Genomic DNA, 26,297 nt, shown 5'->3' with positions numbered 1-26,297 from the left:
GTGTTCTCTAGCTTTTTATCTGCCTCTGATATGGGGAAAGGTTTCCTGCAGTTTACTGTATTTTAACCCCTCATAATGTTACATACCTCAGATATGTCCTCTCCTGATCTCCTCTGCTGCATGATGAACAGAATGATCTCCTGTCTCTCCTCATAACTGAACTACTCCATCCCAGGCAACATCCCTGCTGCAGGTGAATCTCTGCTGCATCTTCTCCAGTGCTCTCACACTTCCAAAGGCACGGTGACCAGAACTGCATGCACTCCTCCAGCTAAGGGATGAAAAAGGCTTCAGAAAGTTGAAGCATCATCTTCCTATGGTATTTGATGCCCTGACCAATTGGACTGGACCGAAAACACCAAGGCGCTATACAAAAAGGGCCAGAGCAGACTTTATCTGCTGAGGAGACTCAGGTCCTTTGGAGTGCAGGGGGCACTGGATAGACTAGGCTTATACTCGCTGGAATTTAGAAGACTGAGGGGGGATCTTAAGGGGTTGGAGAGGCTAGATGCGGGAAGATTGTTCCCGATGTTGGGGGAGTCCAGAACCAGGGGTCACAGCTTAAGGATAAGGGGGAAGTCTTTTAGGACCGAGATGAGAAAACATTTCTTCACACAGAGAGTGGTGAGTCTGTGGAATTCTCTGCCACAGAAGGTAGTTGAGGCCAGTTCATTGGTTATATTTAAGAGGGAGTTAGATGTGGCCCTTGTGGCTAAAGGGATCAGGGGGTATGGAGAGAAGGCAGGTACAGGTTACTGAGCTGGATGATCAGCCATGATCATATTGAATGGCGGTGCAGGCTCGAAGGGCCAAATGGCCTACTCCTGCACCTATTTTCTATGTTTCTATGTTTCTAAGGACCTTCTACAACACTGTGGTTGCATCAGCCATTTTCTATGGAGTGGTCTGCTGGAGCAACAGCATCTCAGCGGCGGAGGGGAAGAGACTCGACAAGATGGCCAGGAAGGCCAGGTCTATCCTGGGTTGCCCCCTCGACTCAGTGCAGGCGGTGGGAGAGAGGAGGATGATGGCAAAGTTAACATCGCTGCTGGACAACGACTCCCATTCCATGCAGGACTGTCACTGCACTGAGTAGCTCCTTCAGTGACAGACTCCTTCACCCCAAGTGCGTGAAGGAGAGATATAGGAGGTCCTTCCTTCCTGCTGCTATAAGACTGCACAACCAGCACTGCTCCCAGCAGACGAGTCAACAGTAACAGTTAAGGAATACACAGTAAACTGATGACAATTTATCCTTGTCTTTACTTTTAATTACAATGAATGATCTCTTGCTATCCACTAAAATTAGGCCATTCAGACCATCGAGTCTACTCTGCCATTCAATCATGGCTGATCTCAGCCTTCTAATCCCATTTTTCTGCCTTCTCCCCATAACCCTTGACACCTGTTCTAATCAAGAATTTGTCTATCTCTGCATTAAAAATAGCCACGGACAGCCTCCACAGCCCTCTGTGGCAATGAGTTCCACTGATTAATCACCCTCTGACTAAAGAAGATCCTCCTCATCTCCTTTCTAAAAGAGCGCCCTTTAATTCTGAGGATATGACCTCTGGTCCTAGAACCTCCCACCAGATCCTTTCCACATGCACCCTATCTATGCCTTTCATTATTCTGTAAGTTTCAATGAGGTCCCTCCTCAACCTTCTAAACTCCAGTGAGTCAAGCGTTCATCATGTGCTAATCCACTCATTCCCGGAATCATTCTTGTAAGCCTCCTCTGGACCCTCTCCAGAGCCAGCACATCCTTCCTCAGATATGGGGCCTAAATTTGCTCACAGTACTCCAAATGCGGCCTGTCCAGTGCCTTATAGAGCCTCAGCATTGCATCTCTGATTTTGTATTCCAGCCCTCTTGATATAAATGCTAGCATTGAATTTGCCTTCAAAGCATTCATGCTGTATGTTCTTGGATTGTTAGGACTCTACAATGCATCAGTTTACAATTGGCTCAATTAAACCATCTGCCATTTTTCCGTCCACTTCACCAACACATCACCGTCATTCTGCAGTCTAAGACTGTATGTAATCTTATAGGCTATCAGCAACTTTGCTAATCTTTGTTTTATACTGATGGTGCCTCTCTCATCTCCATCCAAGTCATCCAGGTAAATTGCAAACAGGAAATGTTCCAGCACAAATCCTTGTGGTGCACTGTTAGTAACAATCCAATCGGATAAAAATGCTCTACTATCATCCTCTATCTCCTACTGCCAAACTAATTTGATAACCAGTTTGGCACAGTGGCACAGCAGGGCGGCATAGTGATGCAGTGGTAAAGTTGCTGCCTGACATCGCCAGAGACCCAGGTTTGATCCTGACTACGGGTGCTGTCTGAATGGAGTTTGTTGGTTCCCCCTGTGACCACATGGGTTTCCTCCCACATTCCAAAGACAAACAGGTTTGTAGGTTAATTGACTTCTGCAAATTGTAAATTGTCCCTACTGTGTAGGATAGTGCTAGTGTACGGGTCACTGCAGACTCAGTGGGCCTGTTTCCACTCTGTATCTCCAAAGTAGTGTCTAAAGTCAGCTTGCCTTGTATCCCATGAACCCAAAGCATTTGCCGCAGTCTCCCATATGGTACTTCGTCAAAAGCCTTACTAAAATCCATGTAAATCTCATCATCTAACCTGCCCGCAATAATAGACTTTGTTATTTCATCAAGAATGCAGTTAAATTTGTCAAATGGGATCTGGCATGGTCAAAGCCACGATGGCTGGATCTGGCATGGTCAAAGTCACGATGGCTGGATCTGGCATGGTCAAAGCCACGATGGCTGGATCTGGCATGGTCAAAGCCACGATGGCTGGATCTGGCATGGTCAAAGCCACGATGGCTGGATCTGGCATGGTCAAAGCCACGATGGCTGGATCTGGCATGGTCAAAGCCACGATGGCTGGATCTGGCATGGTCAAAGCCACGATGGCTGGATCTGGCATGGTCAAAGCCACGATGGCTGGGTCTGATTCATCCCTGCCCTTCCAAGTGATCATTCATCCTCAGCTTCTGATTTTTTTTCCAGTGTCTTCACTGGCATTGATGTTTTTCTCTGCTGCTTTTCTTAGAAAGAGGAGCCATAATTTGCTATCCCTGTGGATATTTAAATATGAGATAGGTAGATTTCTAATTAGTAAGGGTAGCATGGGTTATGGAGAATTTGACTGATTGTTTGAAAATAGGACTCCTCGGCCCACTAAATCCATAATGACCAGTGAAAAGTTTTGTTGCGTACGAAGCAGTCAGCAGAAAGACAATACATGACTATAATCAAGACATTCACAGTATACAGATACATGATAAGGGAATAACGTTTAGTGCAAGATAAAGCCTGTAAAGTCCAATCAAAAATAGTCTGATGATCTCCAAATGAGGGGGATAGTAGTTCAGGATCGCTCTCTAGTAGTGGTAGGATGGTTCAGTTGTCTGATAACAGCTGGGAAGAAACTGTCCCTGAATCTGAAGGTGTGCGTTTTCACATTTCTATAACCTTTGCCCGATGGGAGAGGGGAGAAGAGGGAGTGGCCAGGGTGCGACTCGTCTTTGATTATGCTGCTGACCTTGGCTGATGCTGCAAGGCTGCTGTCAGACAGCTGATGCTGCAGGTCTGCTGTCAGACCTTGGCTGATGCTGCAAGGCTGCTGTCAGACCTCAGCTGATGCTGCAGGTCTGCTGACAGACACATACGGTTTTTATTGCTGTGGCTGTCCAGGACTGGCCAGTCCTTTGAACGCAGTGATCAGAGCTAATCACTCGTACTGTCAATCAGAACTCACCCTGTCACTGCTCATTAGACTCACAAACCAAGGCAATGCCTCAAACCTGGTCATGTTTGTCCAGAAGTATTTGGCTTGTAATAGCTTTCGATGAATCAGCCTGAAGGAAGACTTCAGGAGCTGACTTGTGTGAACTTAAGGTCAGAGGTTAATGGCAGTCAAAGGCAGGGCAAGGGAATGGCTGTAAATTAAAGGAAATGACTCCACCTGGTGAATAAAGTGAGCCCACGAGGACCTGCCCGCGTCTTCTTGGAGAGGAAACAAATGAAGAATTACTTGTGAGGATTACAATCCCTTTTATAAAAGACCCGCCACCATCAGGCAAAACATTTGGCCAGATATTTATTTGAAAATTTACCACTCATGTTTAAATTTAATTGTATATGTGTGTGTGTATATGTGTATGCATGTGCACGTGCACGTGTGCGATTGTGCACGTATGTGTGTGTGTGGTTGTGCGTGCACATGCATGTGTGATCACAGTTGAAGGTGTTTCCTTGCAGAGGGAGCCAGAATAATCATTCCACAGAGAGTATGAGTCCAGACCTGAGCTGTGAGTTCAGGCCCAGCTGTGAGTTCAGGCCCAGCTGTGAGTACAGGCCCAGCTGTGAGTCCAGACCTGAGCTGTGAGTTCAGGCCCAGCTGTGAGTTCCGGCCCAGCTGTGAATTCAGGCCTGAGCTGTGAGTTCAGGCCCAGCTGTGAGTCCAGGCCCAGCTGTGAGTACAGGCCCAGCTGTGAGTCCAGACCTGAGCTGTGAGTTCAGGCCCAGCTGTGAGTTCCGGCCCAGCTGTGAATTCAGGCCTGAGCTGTGAGTTCAGGCCCAGCTGTGAGTCCAGACCTGAGCTGTGAGTTCAGGCCCAGCTGTGAGTTCAGGCCCAGCTGTGAGTTCAGGCCTGAGCTGTGAGTTCAGGCCTGAGCTGTGAGTTCAGGCCCAGCTGTGAGTACAGGCCCAGCTGTGAGTTCAGGCCCAGCTGTGAGTACAGGTCCAGCTGTGAGTCCAGACCTGAGCTGTGAGTTCAGGCCCAGCTGTGAGTACAGGCCCAGCTGTGAGTTCCGGCCCAGCTGTGAATTCAGGCCTGAGCTGTGAGTTCTGGCCCAGCTGTGAGTCCAGACCTGAGCTGTGAGTTCAGGCCCAGCTGTGATTTCAGGCCCAGCTGTGAGTTCAGGCCCTGCTGTGAGTTCAGGCCTGAGCTGTGAGTTCAGGCCCAGCTGTGGTGAGGACAGTGGACGCAGGGATGAAACAACGTATGTGGATATGCAGGGAATGGAGCGATATAGATTATGTGCAGGCAATATTGGTTTTGGCATCATGTTCAGCAAACGTGTTGTGGGCTGAAGGGCCTGTTCCTGTGCTGTATTCTGTGTTCTATGACCTGCTCCTGAGGTCATCTGCTTGTTTCGGCAGATCATCCACTGTCAGAAGAGTGATTTTGACAGCTGTGAGCAGTTGTCCACTATAACTGTGTCTTGTGCAACCTCAACTAGTAATAGCCCCAGACGAAGCCAGAGGAAGCAAAGACAATTAAACAATCAACTCACATCACAACTCAACTCACAAGCCGAGGCTTACCTGAGGCTGCCGCCGCCAACCTCCACCGCCTCCCCGGGGCCGTTGCCGCCGACGAGCGAGGCCTCTGCACCGCCGCTGCCGCCCACGTCCTTCCCGACCCCTTCACCGCTGCCGCCGACCTTCCCGACCCCTTCACCGCTGCCGCCGACCTTCCCGACCCCTTCACCGCCGCCCACGCCCTCCCCGGCCACCCGCTGACCGAGCCGACCGCCACTTACCCGGACTCCAGGTCCCCGCGGGCCTCCCCCAGCGACCGTGCTGACCCGCGCCGCTCCACCGCCCAGCAGCAGGTCACAGCCGTCGCTGTACCCGGCCCCCGGGACCAACAACAGGCTGCAGCTCCACCCGGCCCACACACACCGCGCTGGGTCCACAGCCCCCACCAGGCAGAGCCCCTCAGCACTGCTGGGTCCTACTGCCCACCCTCTACTACAGGTAACTGCAGCAGGGGTTCCACTGGGTCTCCCCCTTCCCCCTCCAGCCAGTTGACCCCCAGTACTCCCCACATCGGTCCTCATGCCCCCCTCTGCCCAGCTAATCCACCACCCCCCCACCATACATCCCCTCCACCTGCCTCCATCCGACCCCAACCCCCACCATTGCCGGGTGTTCACCATCCCCCCTGACCTCCCCCTTTCAGACACCGAACGGTCGGTCCTCAGCAGAGGCCTTACCTTTGTTCCCCTCCGCCCCCACATCAACAAGTTCCGCGTCCACCATGACGTGGAGCTCTTCTTCCGCCGCCTCCGCCTCCGAGCCTTTTACCACGGGAAGGAGCCCCGACCCCCCACTGATGACCCCTTCTCCCGTCTCCAATGGACCCCCTCCACTTTTACCCCTCAGTATGGCCTACTACCCTCACTAGAACTTTTTATCTCAAACTGCCGGCGTGACATCAGCCGCCTCAAATTTTCCACTCCCCTGACCAACTCCAATCTCTCCCCTCCTGAACGTGCAGCCCTCCACTCACTCCGCAACAACCCGGACTTAATCATTAAACCCGCTGACAAGGGAGGGGCTGTGGTAGTCTGGCGTGCTGACCTCTACCGCACCGAGGCCAGACGACAACTATCAGACACCTCTTCCTACCTATCCCTGGACCATGACCCCACCGATAAACACCAGACCTTTATCAGCAGCACCATCACCGACCTCATCACCTCCGGCGATCTACCCCTCAGTACCTCCAATCTCATAGTTCCCCAGCCCCGCACAGCCCGATTCTACCTCTACCAGAGACCCATTGTCTCTGCCTGCTCATGCCCTACCGAACTTATCTCTACCTACCTCGACTCCATCCTATCCCCCCTGGTTAAATCCCTCCCCACCTACGTCCAAGACACCTCACACGCTCTCCATCTCCTGGATAACTTCCGGTTCCCAGGCCCCCACTCCCTCATTTTCACCATGGATGTCCAGTCACTCTACACCTCCATCCCCCACAAGGATGGTCTCGAAGCCCTCCGTTTCTTCCTCGACCGTAGAACCAGCCAATCCCCATCGACCAACACTCTCCTCCGCCTAGCAGAGCTGGTTCTTACCCTCAACAACTTCTCCTTTGACTCCTCCCACTTCCTCCAAACCAGAGGCGTAGCTATGGGCACTCGCATGGGCCCTAGCTACGCCTGCCTCTTTGTCGGGTACGTCGAACAATCCCTGTTCCAGACGTACACTGGCCCCATCCCTGAACTCTACCTCCGCTACATCGACGACTGCATTGGTGCTTGACTTCATACACTTCACCTCCAATTTCCATCCTGCCCTTAAATATACCTGGACTATCTCTGACATCTCCCTCCCGTTTCTGGACCTCACCATCTCCATCACAGGAGACAGACTAGTGACGGACATTTACTACAAGCCCACCGACTCGCACAGCTATCTGGACTACACTTCTTCCCACCCGGTCCCCTGCAAAAAGTCTATCCCCTACTCCCAATTCCTCCGTTTACGCCGCATCTGCGCCCGGGATGAGGTGTTTCAGACTAGGGCTTCCGAGATGTCCTCGTTCATCAGAAAACGGGGCTTCCCCTCCTCCATTATAGATGAGGCTCTCACTAGGGTCTCTTCTACATCCCGCAGCTCCGCTCTTGCTCCCCCTCCCCCCACTCGCAACAAGGAAAGAATCCCCCTCGTTCTCACCTTCCACCCCACCAGCCAGTGGATCCAACATATCATCCACCAACATTTCCGTCACCTACAACGGGACCCCACCACTGGCCATATCTTCCCCTCCCCTCTCTGCGTTCCGCAGAGACCGTTCCCTCCGTAACTCCCTGGTCCACTCGTCCCTTCCTACCCAAACCACCCCAACCCCGGGCATTTTCCCTTGCAACCGCATGAGATGCAACACCTGTCCCTTTACACCCCCCCCCCTCAACTCCATCAAAGGACCCAAACAGTCTTTCCAGGTGAGACAGAGGTTCACCTGCACCTCCTCCAACCTCATCTATTGCATCCGCTGCTCTAGATGTCAACTTATTTATATCGGCGAAACCAAGCGCAGGCTCGGCGATCGCTTCGCTGAACACCTGCGCTCGGTCCGCATTAACGCAACTGATCTCCCGGTTGCCCAGCACTTTAACTCCCCCTCCCATTCCCAGTCTGACCTCTCTGTCACGGGCCTCCTCCAGTGCCATAGTGAGGCCAGCCGGAAATTGGAGGAGCAGCACCTCATATTTCGCCTGGGCATTTTGCATCCCGGTGGTATGAACGTCGACTTCTCCAACTTCAGATAGCTCCTCTGTCCCTCCCTTCCCCTCCTCCTTCCCAGATCTCCCTCTATCTTCCCGTCTCCACCTATATCCTTCCTTTGTCCCACCCCCGACATCAGTCTGAAGAAGGGTCTCGACCCGAAACGTCACCCATTCCTTCTCTCCCGAGATGCTGCCTGACCTGCTGAGTTACTCCAGCATTTTGTGAATAAATCGATTTGTACCAGCATCTCCAGTTATTTTCTTATATTATATATACTGAAAGTAAGTGTGCAGGTACAGCAGGCAGCGAAGAAAGCTAATGGCATGTGGCCTTCATAACGAGAGGATTTGAGTACAGGAGCAAAGATGTCCTTCTGCAGTTGTATAGGGCCCTGGTGAGACCACATCTGGAGTATTTTGTGCAGTTTTGGTCTCCTAATTTGAGGAAGGACATCCTTGCTATTGAGGCAATGCAGCATAGGTTCACGAGGTTAATCCCTGGGATGGAGGGACAGTCATATGATGAAAGATTGGAAAGACTAGAGTTCACTGGAGTTTAGAAGGATGACAGGGGATCTTATAGAGAAGCATAAAATTATAAAGGGACTAGACAAGCTAGATGCAGGAAAAATGCTAGTATAGTTTACCAGTACTCTTAGCTCAGCGGCAGAATGTCCAAGAAGAAGCGGCAAAGGGAAAAATTACAATGAAAAGTCTCATCTGACCAATGAGCCAGGTTCCACCATAGCAATAACGCACTCACCCCACCCCTCACTGTTTCAGCTACAGGACGAGAGGCTGGCTGCACTTGGATTGTTTTAATATAGAAACATAGAAAATAGGTGCAGGAGGAGGCCATTTGGCCCTTCGAGCTAGCACCACCATTCATTGTGATCATAGCTGATCATCTACAATCAGTAACCTCAATATCCCTTGATTCCACTCACCCCTAGAGCTCTATCTAACTCTCTTTTAAATTCATCCAGTGAATTGGCCTCCACTGCCTTCTGTGGCAGAGAATTCCAAAAATTCAGAACTCTCTGGGTGAAAAAGTTTCTTCTCACCTCAGTTTTAAATGGCCACCCCTTTATTCTTAAGACTGTGTCCCCTGGTTCTGGACTCCCACAAAATTTTGTTGAGGTTTCATTTGAGAATATTATGTTCAGTTCTGGTGCCGCATTACAGGAAGAATGTGAAGACTATGGAGAGGGTGCAAAGAAGGTTCACCAGGATGTTGCCCAGATTAGAGAGTATTATCTACAAGGAAAGGTTGGACAAACAAATAATGTTTGTTTTGGAGTGTCTGAAGACGAGGGCTGACCAGGTAGAAGTCTAGATTCAGAGTTGATAGAAGCTGAGACGCATAGAACAGTCTGACGAAGGGTTCACATTCAGAACATCCCGTCAGAAAAAAGGTCCCAATCTGAAACATCACCTGTCCATCCCCTCCCCAGATACTGCATGACCTGCAGGGTTCCTCCAGCAGTTGTGTTTTGCTGAAAGAAGTAGAACATTATGAGAGACACAGATAGGGTCGTTTTCCTTGGGTGAAAGAACTAAAGCGCATAGATTTAAGATCAAAGAGGAAAAAGTTTAAAGGAGATATATGAGGCTTTTTTTTTTAACAGTGGGAGTGCTAGGTCCCTGGAATGCACTGAAAAGGGAGGTGGTGGAAATAGATATAATAGCAACATTTAATCGGCATTTAGATAGCACATGAACAGGCAGAGGATGGAGGGATATAGACCATGTGACGGTATTAGTTTATATTGACATTGTGGCCCTTAGGGCCTGTTCCTGTTCCTGTTCCTGTAACTGTTCTTTGTTCTTTTGATGAAGGGATTCCAAATGGGGTTTGTGCTCCAACTCTAACTCTCAGAATTGTTTATGAACACAAATACTATGAGTGCTGCTTGTCTCTTCTCTTTTCTTCCACTCATTTACGGGATGTATGGGATTCACGATGACTTGGTCAATAGACAATAGACAATAGGTGCAGGAGGAGGCCATACGGCCCTTCGAGCCAGCACCGCCATTCAATGTGATCATGGCTGATCATTCTCAATCAGTACCCTGTTCCTGCCTTCTCCCCATACCCCCTGACTCCGCTATCCTTAAGAGCTCTATCTAGCTCTCTCTTGAATGCATTCAGAGAATTGGCCTCCACTGCCTTCTGAGGCAGAGAATTCCACAGATTCACAACTCTCTGACTGCAAAAGTTTTTCCTCATCTCAGTTCTAAATGGCCTACCCCTTATTCTTAAACTGTGGCCCCTTGTTCTGGACTCCCCCAACATTGGGAACATGTTTCCTGCCTCTAATGTGTCCAACCCCTTAATAAACTTATACGTCTCGATAAGATCTCCTCTCATCCTTCTAAATTCCAGTGTATACAAGCCTAGTCGCTCCAGTCTTTCAACATATGACAGTCCCGCCATTCTGGGAATTAACCTAGCTGCACGCCCTCAATAGCAAGAATATCCTTCCTCAAATTTGGAGACCAAAACTGCACACAGTACTCCAGGTGCGGTCTCACTAGGGCCCTGTACAACTGCAGAAGGACCTCTTTGCTCCTATACTCAACTCCTCTTGTTATGAAAGCCATTGGCTTTCTTCACTGCCTGCTGTACCTGCATGCTTCCTTTCAGTGACTGATGCACTAGGACACCCAGATCTTGTTGTACCCAGATCTGTTCCTAACTTGACACCATTCAGATAATACTCTGCCTTCCTATTCTTACCACCAAAGTGGATGACCTCACACTTATCCACATTAAACTGCATCTGCCATGCATCCGCCCACTCACACAACCTGTCCAAGTCACCCTGCAACCTCAAAGCATCTTCCTCAGAGTTCACACTACCACCCAGCTTTGTATCAGCTGCAGATTTGCTAATGGTACTTTTAATCCCTTCATCCAAGTCATTAATGTATATTGTAAATAGCTGCGGTCCCAGCACCGAGCCTTGCGGTACCCCACTAGTTACTGCCTGCCATTCTGAAAGGGACCCATTTATCCCCACTCTTTGCTTTCTGTCTGTCAACCAATTTTCTATCCATGTCAGTACCCTACCCCCAATACCATGTGCTCTAATTTTGCCCACTAATCTCCTATGTGGAACCTCGTCAAAGGCTTTCTGAAAGTCAAGGTGCACCACATCCACCGGCTCTCCCCTGTCAATTTTCCTAGTTACATCCTCAAAGAATTCCAGAAGATTAGTCAAGCATGATTTCCCCTTCGTAAATCCATGCAGACTCGGAACAATCATGTTACTACTATCCAAATGCTCCGTAATTTCGTCTTTTATAATTGACTCCAGCATCTTCCCCACCACAGATGTCAGACTAACTGGTCTATAATTTCCAGTTTTCTCTCTCCCTTCTTTCTTAAAAAGTGGGACAACATTAGCTACCCTCCAATCCACAGGAACTGATCCTGAATCTATAGAACATTGGAAAATGATCACCAATGCGTCCACAATTTCTAGCGCCATCTCCTTAAGTACTCTGGGATGCAGACCATCAGGCCCTGGGGATTTATCAGCCTTCAGAACCAGGGGTCACAGCTTAAGGATAAGGGGGAAGTCTTTTAGGACCGACATGAGAAAAAATTTCTTCACACAGAGAGTGGTGAGTCTGTGGAATTCTCTGCCACAGAAGGTAGTTGAGGCCAGTTCATTGGCTATATTTAAGAGGGGGTTAGATGTGGCCCTTTTTGCTAAAGGGACCAGGGGGTATGGAGAGAAGGCAGGTACGGGCTACTGAGCTGGATGATCATATTGAATGGCGGTGCAGGCTCGAATGGCCTACTCCTGCACCTATTTTCTATGTTTCTATGTTTCAGTCCCATCAGTCTACCCAACACCATTTCCTGCCTAATGTGGATTTCCTTCAGTTCCTCCGTCACCCTATGATCTCTGGCCACTAGAACATCTGGGAGATTGCTTGTATCTTCCTTAGTGAAGACAGATCCAAAGCAGATTCAACTCGTCTGCCATTTCCTTGTTCCCCATAACAAATTCCCCCGCTTCTGACTTCAAGGGACCCACATTTGCTTTGACTATTTTTTTCCTCTTTACATACCTAAAAAAGCTTTTACTATCCTCCTTTATATTATTGGCTAGTTTACCCTCGTACCTCATCTTTTCTCCCCGTATTGCCTTCTTAGTCATCTTCTGTTGCTTTTTAAAAGAGTCCCAATCCTCTGGCTTCCCACACTTCTTTGCTTTGTTGTACTTCTTCTCTTTTATTTTTATGCTGTCCTTGACTTCCCTTGTCAGCCACGGGTGCCTCTTACTCCCCTTGGAATCTTTCCTCCTCTTTGGGATAAATTGATCCTGCAACTTCTGAATTATTCCCAGGAATATCTGCCATTGCTGTTCTACCATCTTCCCTGCTAGGGCCTCCTTCCAGTCAATTCTGGCCAGCTCCTGCCTCATGCCTCTGTAATCCCCTTTGCTATACTGTAATACTGACACTTCCGATTTTCCCTTCTCCCTCTCAATTTGTAGAGTAAAACTTATCATATTGTGATCACTGCATCCTAATGGCTCTTTTACCTCGAGTCCCCTTATCAGATCAAGTTCATTACACAACACTAAATCCAGAATTGCCTTCGCCGTGGTAGGCTCCAGTACAAGTTGTTCTAAGAATCCATCTCGGAGGCACTCCACAAACTCTCTTTCCTGGGGTCCATTACCAACCTGATTTTCCCAGTCTACCTGCATGTTGAAATCTCCCATAACCACCGTAGAATTACATTTGCGACATGCCAATTTTAGCTCCTGAATCAACTTGCACCCTATGTCGAGGCTACTGTTTGGGGGCCTGTAGATAACTCCCATTAGCGTCTTTTTACCCTTACAATTCCTCATTTCTATCCATACTGATTCTACATCTCCTGATTCTATGTCACCCCTTGCAAGGGAGTGAATATCATTCCTCACCAACAGAGCGACCCCACCCCCTCTGCCCACCTGTCTGTCTTTTCTATATGTTGTGTACCCCTGAATATTCAGTTCCCAGCCCTGGTCCTCTTGTAGCCATGTCTCAGTGATTCCCACAACATCATCATACTTGCCAATGTCTAATTGAGCCTCAAGCTCATCCACTTTATTTCTTATACTTCACGCATTTAAATACAACACTTTAATTTTGGTATTCACCTCCCCTCTCACAATTGGCCCTGACCTTACTCCCTTCTAGAACTTCCCTCCCCATTCATTCGAGAGTCCTTTGCAATTTCTCCTGTATTCGCTTCCCCTTTAACTCCATCTCCATATTCCCAGTTTGTCAACCCCTCCCCACCACTACTTAGTTTAAAGCCACACTTGTAGCACTAGCAAACCTACCTGCCAGAATGTTGGTCCCCCTGCTGTTAAGGTGTAACCCGTCCCTTTTGTACAGGTCACCCCTACCTCAGAAGAGATCCCAGTGGTCTAGAAATCTAAATCCCTGCTCCCTGCACCAGCCCCTCAGCCATACATTCATATACCCGATCTCTCTATTCCTGCCCTCTCCAGCACGAGGTACAGGTAACAGTCCAGAGACAACCACCCTCGACATCCTACTTCTCAGTCTTCTTCCTAACTCTCTAAACTCACATCGCAGTATCTCCTTCCTCTTCCTCCCGACGTCGTTCGTGCCCACATGCACAACTACTTCCGGTTGATCGCCTTTCCTCGCTAGGATGTTCTGAAGCCGGTCCGTGATGTCTTGAACCCTGGCACCAGGGAGGCAACAGACCATCCTCGAGTCCCGCCTGTCGCCACAGAATCTACTGTTCGTACCTCGGACAATGGAGTCACCCACTACTATGGCTCTTCCCGACTTCGGTCTCCCCGGTCGAGTCTCCTGCCTGGATTAGAGCTGCCAACCTGTCCGCCGCTCGGACTGGAAGCGTCTTCTGCCCCGACAGTTCCCAAGAGGGTGTACCTGTTTGCAATAGGCACAGCCACCGGGGTCTCCTGTAGTCCACGTTCACTCCCCCTTGAAACGGTCTCCCACCTTCCCTCGACCTGAACCCTTGGTGTGACAGCCTCACAGTAGGTCCTGTCTAGGAAACTCTTGCATTCCCGGATGGCCCTGAGGTCATCCAGCTGCTTTTCCAACTCCGCCACACGTCCATTCAGGAGCCGCACCTGGAAACAGTTCTTGCAGGTGTGGCTCCCAGAAGCTCCAACGGTGTCCCTACGTTCCCACATCCTGCAGGAAACACACTGCACCAACTTGTCCGCCATTACTTTAGTGAAGTCAAAAACAATTCAGGCGCAAAAACAAGCGTAACCTCCTCACCTCAGCCTCCTCGCCGAAGTCTCGCAGCGAAAGACTCGCACTTTACTCAGACTCGCAGCCAACGACTCGCATTTTACTCACAGGGCACTTCCCTCAACAAGTCTTGCTGATATCAGTCACTAAATTACTTAATTGGCCAATTTACCAAACTTCTACTTTAATTGATCAACCAATCCAGGTACTCACTTCTATCCTGCCTTCCTGACAAGCTTGGAGTTGTGCACTTTTCTGACTGACTACGAACGGCCTCTTGGCGCTCTTTTTAAACTGCCTTTTAACACCGCAATTACCACTTACTTTGCTCTCAGCCAAAGGTCGTCCTTGCTCTGTTCCCAACTTTTTCTGACTGACCTGGTCGTATGGATTCAGAACTTGTATCGTCATAGAAGATAGAGGGTTGTGGTGAAACGGAGATATTCTGGCTGGAGATCAATGACCAGTGGAGTTCATAGATAGAAACACAGAAACATAGAAAATAGGTACAGGAGGAAGCCATTCAGCCCTTCGAGCCAGCACCGCCACTCATTGTGATCATGACCGATCGTCCGCAATCAATAACCCGTGCCTGCCTTCTCCCCATATCCCTAGATTCCACTAGCCCCTAGAGCTCTATCTAACTCTCTCTTAAATCTATCCAGTGATTTGGCTTCCACTGCCCTCTGTGGCAGAGAATTCCACAAATTCACGACTCTCTGGGTGAAAAAGTTCCTTCTCACCACAGTTTTAAATGGCCTCCCCTTTCTTCTAAGACTGTGGCCCTTGGTTCTGGACTCGCCCAACATTGGGAACATTTTCCCCATGTCTAGCTTGTCCAGTCCTTTTATAATTTTATATGTTTCTATAAGATTCCCTCTCATCCTTCTAAACTCCAGTGAATACAAGCCTAGTCTTTTCAGTCTTTCCTCGTATGACAGTCCCGCTATCCCAGGGATCAATCTCGTGAACCTACGCTGCACTGACCCAATTACAAGGATGCCCTTCCTCAAATTAGGAGACCAAAACTGTACACAATACTCCAGATGTGATCTTACCAGGGCCCTATACAACTGCAGAAGAACCTCTTTACTCCTACACTGAAATCCTCTCGTTATGAAGGCCAACATGCCATTAGCTTTCTTCACTGCCTGCTGTACCTGCACTCCAACTTTCAGTGACTGGTGTATAAGGACACCCAGGTCTCGCTGCACCTCCCCCTTACCCAACCTAACACCATTGAGTTGATAATCTGCCTCCTTGTTTTTGCAATTTCCTAAGATCCTCTTCACAGTTCACACTGCCACCCAGCTTTGTTTCATCTGCAAACTTGCTAGTGTTGCTTCTAATTCCCTCTTCCAAATCATTAATATATATAGTAAACAGTTGCGGCCCCAACACCAAGGCCTTGCGGCACTCCACTTGCCACTGCCTGCCATTCTGAAAAGGACCCGTTTACTCCTACTCTGCTTCTTGTCTGCCAACCAATTCTCTATCCATGTCAACACCCCACGCCCAATACTATGTGCTCTAGTTTTGCTCACCAATCTCCCGTGTGGGACCTTATCAAAGGCTTTCTGAAAGTCTAGATACACTACATCCACTGGTTCCCCTTCGTCCATTTTACTTGTCACATTCTCAGAAAATTCCAGAAGATTAGTCAAGCATGATTTCCCTTTCATAAATCCATGCTGACTCGGACTTATCCTTTTACTGCTATCCAAATGCACCATTATTACCTCTTTAATAATTGACTCCAGCATCTTTCCCACCACCAAAGTCAGGCTAACTGGTCTGTAATTTCCCGTTTTCTCTCGCTCCTTTCTTGAAAAGTGGGATAACATTAGCTATCCTCCAATCCACAGGAACTGATCCTGAATCTATTGAACATTGGAAAATGATCACCAATGTGTCCACTATTTCTAGAGCCACCTCCCTGAGGACCCTGGGATTCAGACCATCAGGCCCAGGGGATTTATCATCCTTCAGTCCCATTAGTCTCCCCAATACTATTTCTCGCCTAATGCAAATTTCTTTCAGTTCCTCTACCCCCCTAGATCCTCTGTCCTCTAGTAGATCTGGGAGATTGTTTGTGTCTTCCTTAGTGAAGACAGATCCGAGGTTCCTGTTCAACTCTTCTGCCATTTTCTTGTTTCCCATAATAATTTCACCAGTGTCTGCCTTCAAGGGACCCACATTTGACTTTGCTACTCTTTTTCGCTTAACATATCTAAAGAAGCTTTTACTGTCCTTCTTTATATTCTTGGCCAGCTTCCCCTCGTACTTCATCTTTTCAGCCCGTATTGCCCGTTTTGTTACCTTCTGTTGTCCTATGAAAGTTTCCCAATCCTCTGGCATCCCGGTACTCTTTGCTGTGTTACATCTTTTCTTTTCGTTTTATTCCATCCCTAACTTCCCTTGTCAGCCACGGTTGCCTCCTACTCCCCTTAGAATCTTTCTTCCTCTTTGGAATGAAATGATCCTTCCTCTTCCGGATTATGCCCAGAAATTCCTGCCATTGCTGTTCCACCGTCATTCCTGCTAGGATCCCTTTCCAGTCGACGCTGGCCAGCTCCTCTCTCGTGCCTTCATAGTCCCCTTTGTTCAACAAGGATCTGCTGTTTGTGATAAATATAAATGACCGAGATGTAAATGTAGATGGGTCGGTGAGTAAGTTTGTTGATGACACCAATATTGGAGGAGTTGCAGACAATGAGGGATTCTGTCAGAGGATGAAGCAGAATATAGATCGGTTTGGTGGAGAAATGGCAGATGAAGGTCAACCTGAGCAAGTGTGAGGTGTTGCACTTTGGAAGGTTGAATTTAACGAGAGAGTATGCAGGCATTTCCCGACTTGCCCTTATGTAAGTCAGATTTTACACTTGCCGGAATCACCTTAAAACTAGATAAAAACAAAGAACTGTAAATACTGGTTAATACACAGCATGCTGGAGTAACTCAGCAGATCAGACAGCATCTCTGGAAAACATGGATAGGTGATGTTTTGAGTTGGCACCCTTCTTCGTACTGATTCAGTCTGCTGCGTTATTCCAGCACTTTGTGTGGTTTCACCTTAAAACTAGGCACCGATGGTGCTGGTCTCCACCAGCGAGCCGTTCCTGGCATGGCTGTAGTTGTGGCTCTCATTGTACCTCCTGGTCGACAGGACCCACTTGGACACCCTGGGCTTCCTCCCCTCTCACCAGCTGCTGCTTATTCCTGTCGGGTGTCTCGTTGTCCTCTCCACCCTCCTCCTTCTCCCCGAAGTCATGATGGAAGGGGTTCTCTTTGTGTTCATTCATACTCACACATTCTACAAATATATATTTTGTTCTAATGGTGCAGGGAATGGAAGAATATTGAAAGGGGAAATCATGGTTCATGTATGAAACAGTTAATGTGTTTATGAAAGGTTTCACGTAGCATTATTCACAAATCACAGGATCTTCTGCAGCGTTTTACAATAACCAGTTTTTGTATGTTGGTTGAGGTGTTGAACATAAATCATGATTAATGGTAAAGTTCTTCTGCTCTTTTTCAATACCCTGTAAAGAAGAATAAATTGAGAAAATTGAAGAAATCAGGCAAAATCTGTAGAAGGATAAACCAGATTTCAGATGTTTCAGATTCCAGCATCTGCAGTTCTCGTTGTTTGCAAATAGCATCTTTACATCCACATGCAAAGGCATATGAGGTGTTGTTTTAACCCCACTTCCCAAAGTTAACACCTCTAACACTGCAGCACTCAGTGGAATATAGAATATTCAGCATGGATTACATGCTGAAATCCTGGAATGGGATTTAAACTCTTAACATTTAAATATTGATAGAGGGAATTTTATGTTTAACCTGCACCCTAAATCTGGCATCACGTGGGGCCCAGTTGCCCGCTTAGTTAAGGCTCAGATACAGATACAAAGAACATCTCATGGTGCAGTGGTGAGTTTCTCAAACGTCAGTTTTTTTGAGGCCTTGACAGTAGGCACTGAGAAACACTCTAAGAGAACCCAAAATGTTTCAAAGATTCATAGTACCCACAGCATTTTTATATTCCACAACACAATGGTTACATGTGGTTTTTACACCTTTGAAGCAATTCACCAGTTATCAATGTTTAATCTCCTGTTTCCTGTTATTAGAAAACAATTCTCCCAATTACCTGAAATATGTGGAATTTACACCTGCACCTGATTAATTTATTTATCACCTCTCCTAACATCCTTGTTCCCTTCACTAAGTTGACATCTTTTCCCATCGTGCTTTCCCAGTAGTCAAGAGTGTTTTATTGTCATATGTCCCAAACGGAGCAATGAAATTCATACCTGCAGCAGCACAATAGATATGTAAGCATAGTACTCTGTAAACACCATAATAAACAAAAAAAACTAAGCTTTTGGGTACACATGTAACAAACAACGTCTTTCTTATAATTCTCAGAATTTCCTACATCAAATATCAAAACAAATGAACCTCTTTGAGCTTATTTAAAATTGTTTATATAATTTTATTTTTCACTAACATTGCAGCTTCATTTTGCGCCCCCAGTGCAACCTGACATTTACATTGTATGGAAACATGGGATTTTGCATTTCTATTGCAGCAGATTTTTAAAAAAAAAATCTTGATTCAAAGAAAGTGGTGTAAATGTAATGCCTGAGAAAATGATTTCCATTCTAAGTAATCCCTTGCAACAGATGGTATAAATTAAACAATTAGTTGTAACCCATGTTCTCATTGATCAATTGAATTTTCACCAAGAAATGAATACTTTGCATTCTACCATTGGTTATCACTGCAATCTTATCACTGGTATTTTCATTTAGTTCTAATTTTACACCATGGCAATGAGTGGAGCTATGTGTGATTTCTCTGTAATACAAGTTAGTCACTGTGTCATCAAGAGTTAAGATTGTTTTATTGTCATATGTCCCAAAACAGAACAATGAAATTCTTACTTGCAGCAGCACAACAGATATGTAAACATAGTACTCATAATAAACAACAACAACAAAAAAGTATATATAGAAACAAAAACAGACAGACAAATAAATGAACCATAAGTGTGCAAAGTCAAAAATAATGCCCCCAAGTCTATAGTTTGGAGCCTATTTATAGGTTGTAGTGTTTAATAACCTGATGACTGCAGGGAACAAGCTGCTCCTGAACCTGGACATTACAGTTTTCAGGCTCCTATACCTTCTTCCCGATGGCAGAAGGGAAATGAGAGTGTGGCCAGGATGGTGTAGGCCATTGATGATGTTGGCTTAATTTTTGAGTCAGCAACTCTTGCCGATCCCTCCACTGGTGGGGTGGTCAATACCCATGATGGACTGAGCAGTGTTCACCAATTTTTGCTGAACCAGGCCTTGATGCAACCAGTCAATATGCCCTATACCGTACACTTGTAGAAGTTCAAGAGAATATTTGTTGACATACCGAATCTCCTCAATCTTCTAAGGCATTGGTGGGCTTTCTTTATAATTGCATCAATGTGCTGGGTCCTGCACAGATCTTCAGATCTTCCTGCATGCCCAGGAATTTCAAGCTTTTGACTCTCTTCACCAGCATCCCGTCGATGAAGACAGGTGTGTGAATCCTTGTCCTTCCTCTTCCAATGTTCACAATCAGTTCCTTGGTCAATGATCAGTCGATCGATCTCCCTCTATTCTCTGACTGATCATCATTCGAGAGAGCTGGATAGAGCTCTTAAGGATAGCAGAGTCAGGGGGTATGGGGAGAAGGCAGGAACGGAGTACTGATTGAGAATGATCAGCCATGATCACATTGAATGGCAGTGCTGGCTCGAAGGGCCGAATGGCCTCCTCCTGCACCTATTGTCTATATTGTCTATTGTCATCTGTAATTTGGTCCACAACTGTGGTGTCATTGGCAAACCTGAAGATGGAGTTCACACTGTGCCCGGCTACACAGTAATGAGTATAGAGCAGAGGGCTGAGCACGCAGCCTTGAGGTGCTCCCATACTGATGTTTATTGAGGAGGAATTTTGGCTGCTAATTCGAACAGATTGGGGTCTGTTGATGAGGAAGTCGAGGATCCAGTTGCAGAGAGATGCGCAGAGCTTGGTAACCAGCTTGGAGTGGATGATGGTGTTAAACACAGAGCTGCAATCTATGAACAACAGCCTGATGTATGTGTTTTTCTTGTACAAGTGATCCAGTGAAGAGTGGAGAGCCAATGAGATTGCATCCTATCAGTGCTGGTGTGTTGTGCATTGTTCTGGTCAGCATATTGCACCAAAAATGCAAAATCTGTTTACAAGCATGATACCAAAACTAGCAGGCAAGACTAACAAGCAGGGAGTTTGTCTCTGGAAGAGCTAAGGCCAGGAGACAACCTCACAGAAACTTTTTAAGATTATGTATGGCAGCACCAAAGTTAGGAACCATGAATCATGATGGTTACTTATAGGGCCTTGTGGAAAATTGGAGTAAACCTTATTTGGTGTCACAGTAGACCGATTGTTAACACATTTGATACGGTTTGAAGATTCTTGGTTCAAATTCTATTCAAGAAATTTGAATACAAAAATTTGGACTAATACCCCGGTAGTTATGAAGGTGTGTCGTACCATCCAAGGTGCACTGTTTCAGGTGAGATGTATCAAGGCTCAAGCTGTCATATCAGAAGGACATGAGAGTTTCCATGGCACTATTTTTAAGAGCAAGAGAGTTATGCTTGACCTTCAGTCTGATATTTATCCCTCAATCAATGCTTCTGAAAATTAACTTGTCAGGTTATACTTCAGTGCCTATAACATGTTTGCCACTTGTTTAAGGAGATGGGGAGTGTGGCAAATAAATCCAAACCTACCATTCTTAGGACTTAAATACTTGGGTTTTCATTTTGGTTTAATTTCCAGTGAGTTTATTTTTTTATCTGTATTTTGGTAAATCAGTGTTTATTAAAATCAATTAGTTTTGGTTATTGAAAGACGATACACAAATCCAATTTTTAAAAAACACTGCAGTTGAACTGATGTTGAATTCATCATGGGTTGAATTGATTGTGCAAGCTAGCAGGTGAACCTGTCATGTGAATTGAAATCTCCTTACTCCCACTTTCGAGGGATGCACATGCAGGATTCCAGCCACTGGTGAGACACTGTGATGGTTGCTGGTCTTAACTCCCCTTGTAAGGAGCAATGGATTTCATCATTCATGCTGCAATTTATTCAAACATGCCCAGCCATTGAATCGTTTCTTCTGAAGCATTACTTATCCATTCCCTCCACAGATCATGCGTGACCTGCTGAGTTACTCCAGCACTGTGTTTTTCTCAAGATTCCAGCATCTGGAGCTCCTTGTGTCTCCTTTGCCAAGAAGTCAGTTTAGCACCAAAAGTGATCCCATCCATCACAAAGGGTGGCAAATATTGGGTGGCACAGAGGTGCAGCACTAGATCTGCTGCCTCACAGCACCAGAGACCCAGGTTTGATCCTGATCTCTGTGTGGAGTCTGCACGTTCTCCCTGTGACCCCGTGGGGTTTTTTCGGGTGCTCCGGTTGCATCCCAAAGACATGCAGGTTTGTAGATTAATTGGTCTCTGTAAGTTGTCCCTAGTGCGTAGGATGGAACTAAAGTATGGGTGATCGTTGGTCGGCGCAAACTGGGTGGGCTGAAGGGCCTGTTCCCAAGCTGTATCTCTAAACTAAACTAAATATTTTGTTGGTTTGCAGTTATTGAGGTTGTTTATACAGGAATCAGTTTCTGCCAGCTTACCCTGCCTCTAGAGTCAAATGTCTCAGACTCAACCACTGTAGCAGGATGGTAACATCTCTGGATTGGAGAAGGCATTTCTGCTCTTAATAAGTGTCCTGGAGGATGTGTGTACGAAGTCCGATTCACCTCAGTGAAGCTGGACCAATGTGGAAAAATAGCTTGCTCAAGTGCTGATTGCACTGATCACGAGGAATGGCTGCTTAAAATGGGGGGCAAATATTAACCATTGTTCATACGAGAGCATCTCATGTCAATAACATCAGTAAAAGAGAAAAATGAAGTGCATCTTTTTTTTTTGGAAATAATAAGCATCTTTTATCAAGCTTATTTGATGCTTTTCTTGGATTATTTTTTGATTAAAGACTCCTGAACTTCTCAGTCCCGTCAATATTTTAACAAAGTTAATACGGGCAGACACTTATTTCTGAGAGAAGGATGTTTTTGGATTATGTTTACCTTCATTCATTTTTACAAGATTCTACCCTTACTTGGAATTATGTGAGCAAGTACAAAAAGCAGCCAATTTTGGATTTCCTGTGCAATCGGCAACCAAATAGAAGTAATTTAAAGGCCAAAAACAAAACTCCAAAAAGTCAGAGGAAAGAGCAAGAAACAAAAAGCTACAAGCTGTTATTTCTAGCTCCATATTTGTCTGAACAATAAATTTATTATTAATTATTTAACAAGTCTTTACATGGGGCAACAGGAAAAAAGGATTCCAGTTGAACTGTAGTGACAGCTGCCTGATGTGTGTTTTGTTAATAGCCTAAAATAAGTGGATGTTGCAAGTCCTTACCTGGTTCTTTCTCTTCTTATCCCCACCCCTTTCCCTCTCTAGTCCCAGTTTAATTTGCTAAACAGCAGCATGGATCAGAGTATCACCAACCGTGCATCTTCCGCCAGCCCTTACAACTCAGAGCACACATCGAATGTCCCAACTCCATCTCCCTACTCACAGCCGAGCTCCACGTTCGACACGATGTCGCCTGCTCCAGCCATCCCCTCCAACACAGATTATCCAGGACCACATTTATTTGAAGTCACTTTTCAGCAATCAAGCACTGCAAAATCAGCAACCTGGACTGTAAGTCTGCTCTTTCATATTGTTAATCAAGATATAATGTAAAGTAAAACCTTTGAAAAGAATCTGGTGCTTATTAATTCATTAGCAACAACAAAAGAAATGTATTTAGACCCAGTCTTTTGTGATATTTTCTTTGTTCCTTCTTCCTCTTTCATGCACAAGCTAGGTTATCGAAATGTGATTTGCAGCTGATATTTTGTTGAATGATCAAGTTAATTCAATTTCTAAAGTTGGTATTCTGTTCAAATGGTATTCTTTCTTTTGGTGTGCCCCTGTATGTCCCACTAAATTGCAGCCAAACATTTGTCTTTGTAACAGAAATTACTTCAGACTGCATCCTGATGAGAAATGAAATGGAATGAAACATTTCCATAATTCAAAAACTTTTCCAGCTAAAATGTTTGCACTTCCTCCAATGAAAAAAGTCAAAGTGCTTTTAATTGTGAAAATTGGTTTTCGCACTAGTCTGCAGATTTCATGTTTTTTTTACTGCCTTTATATATGTTAAAGATTATGTCTTGCAGTAAGACGTGACTGAACATGCTCACAATCCAAGCACATGTTGGATGTTGCTTGTGTTATCTCCTGGAGGGAGATGTTCAGACTTGCTACAGACGAACAAGCATCCTGTCCAACAGTAGGAGAAGCACGGCTCTCTGTCTGCTGGTAACCCACGGGATAATTAGTGTTTTTTTCAAGTGCAATTTAAAATTTACTGCTCTTCCTTGTCTGTAAAAGGACTCACTCACCACAATGTAAAGAGTGAGAAGGCAGGCAGGCTGCTCACTGGGTTTCTGTGGGTGGCAGCAAAAGCTGAAGATGCTGACTTTCATGAAAGTTGGAACAACATCCATGGTTTAACTGTTTCAGCTCCTATACATTGCATTTACATTGAGTTCAGGCAGAAACCAAGTCTAGTTGGTAGTACCATGCTGTTAAGACAAGTGTCTTGTTCTGAACCACACCTGCACTGTAGTTGTGATACAGTTAATGTCCCACCCCTGTTCATTGTGGTTTCCACTGCATCAGCATTGCTTAAGCAGTCTCTCTCTGCCTGTTGGATCTTAACCTTCGGGCTGTGGGAAGTTCCAAACAGGAACATAACAATGTAGGCCCATACTGAGGAACTGAGAATTCAGACATCTTGCTCTCTAAACCCATGCTTCCCTTCACTTCTATCTGGGAAAATAGGTGTTGGCTTCCAAAATGTTCCTGAATCCTTCTTATCCCCACTTCTTCGGGTGGTTTCTGCCCATGATGTTGACAGCACTAACACTTTACAAAGCTTCTACGCATTGCAGCCCAAAAACTTTAAGGCACAGAACATGTCTATTTATATGAATCGGAGATGAATCTGTTCACCTTATCCTACCTTATATCCAGCTTCATGGCAGATTGTTAATACTGGCAAAGTAAGTCATAATATAGCATATAGGTCAATCTAGCTCATAATATAGCTCACATAATCAAAACATTCATGGGAAAGTGGGACTTGCTTTGTGAACAAGAGGTGGATGTCATCTCTTGACATTGCTTGGGGACCAGAACATTGGAACAGATAATTCTGCCCAAACCTTTGGCATTGTAATACGCATTTCAGTCGCTCCAACAACACAATCTCAGTGACAGCAACTCCTGGGCCGCAGTGCAAGAACAGACACAAGACCTCCTCGGCCTCAGTGTGTCTTGTGGGCAATGCCAAGCATTAATACGAGAACATTGGAAGAGTAGGTATTTGTGGGAAGTCCTGCTATGAAATAGTAGTACTTCCAATCCAAAACAAAATCTAACTTACATCCCTCTGGTGTCTGGGCGATCTTTGACCCTAAGATTTATGAACTGTAATGAATATTTTCAGAATGAAACATCCGATTTAACTAAAAACTTGGCACACATACTATCAATTTCCAAATCTGAGGAATTCTAATGTTGATGAAACAGTCAGGAAAACGGTTGCGGTCTGTTGATTGGCTCCTCCTGGACAGTGCAGCAAGCTTTTGTTCACATGGCACCATTGTAAATGTTTTGATGTTGTGCAGCTGAGATCTTAATGCATGGCCATGTTTTGCAAAAGCCTGACCCTGGAGGCTGAGTTTCCTATACTGTACCCCTGAGAGGTAACATGCACCTGATCAGCCACATTATTGCCAAATGTAACATTAAACAGGGAACAAATACACAACATTTTGAGGTGGGAGTCTAACTCTCATCTTCATATGGTCACTTATAAACTGTATCGTTTTAATATTGAAATGTCCAGATGAAAAGCTGTGGCCCATAGCTCAGGATGTCAACTAGATTGAAAATTCTAAGAGGGAAAACAGGAAAAAAAGGTGATGCTTGATGCTGTCCATTGGGTATAATATATCTTTTGGTTAAAAGTCATGACCAACAGTAGTGAGGTGTTCCATGGCTTGGAGACCTGGTTGACCTAGTGCCTAGATTTGTAGTGTGGACCAGACAGTACCCATATTGGGTTCACTTTTTGTGGTGAGTAAAATGTAAAACATGAAAAATGATGGGAATGGCTGCTGATGCACACATCGTTTGATTAGGGAAGTGAAAATTGTCCATGGTTCCCATGCAGGATCACTGTCTAATGACACTGAGTGAAAAGGAACCTGTGTTTCCTTGGAATTGAGATTTCTCAATTGACATTATTCTAATCTATGTTAATGGTGGCGCACCAGTAGAATTGCTACCTTACAGCGAATGCAGCGCCAGAGACCCGGGTTCGATCCCAACTATGGGTGCTGTCTGTAAGGAGCTTGTACATTCTCCCGTGACCACATGGGTTTTCTCCAAGATCTTCTGTTTCCTCCCACACATACAGGTATGTAGGTTAATTGGCTTGGTAAATGTAAAAAATGTCCCTAATGCGAGTAGGATAGTTTTAATATGTGGGGATCGCTGGTTGGCACGGACCCGGTGGGCTGAAGGACCTGTTTCTGCCCTGTATCTCTAAACTAAACTAAACTCAATTAAAGAACTGAGTTTGAACATTAAGAACATAAGAAATAGGAGCAGGAGAAGGCCATTTGATGTTCATAAGTTTATTTGTTGCAGGAACACAATTAGGCCCATTCAGCCCATCAAGTCTACTCTGCCATTCAATCATGGCTGATCTATCTTTCCCTCTCAATCATA

At 45.9% G+C, this 26,297-nt stretch overlaps 1 protein-coding gene across 2 annotated transcripts in view; it reads left to right on the top strand.

The window, feature by feature from the left end:
* Positions 1-26,297, top strand: part of tp73 (tumor protein p73) — a 222,544-nt gene that overhangs the window by 132,407 nt on the left and 63,840 nt on the right. For both annotated transcript variants that reach the window (XM_078425078.1, XM_078425079.1), the window contains one exon: positions 22,905-23,150. In XM_078425078.1, coding sequence (XP_078281204.1) covers positions 22,905-23,150 — 246 coding nt within the window. The remainder of the gene's footprint in view (positions 1-22,904; positions 23,151-26,297) is intronic.

The sequence above is a fragment of the Rhinoraja longicauda genome, chromosome 30, assembly GCF_053455715.1.
Source record: "Rhinoraja longicauda isolate Sanriku21f chromosome 30, sRhiLon1.1, whole genome shotgun sequence".
Classification (NCBI taxonomy): domain Eukaryota; kingdom Metazoa; phylum Chordata; class Chondrichthyes; order Rajiformes; family Arhynchobatidae; genus Rhinoraja; species Rhinoraja longicauda.
This window is presented reverse-complemented; position numbering and strand designations above follow the sequence as displayed.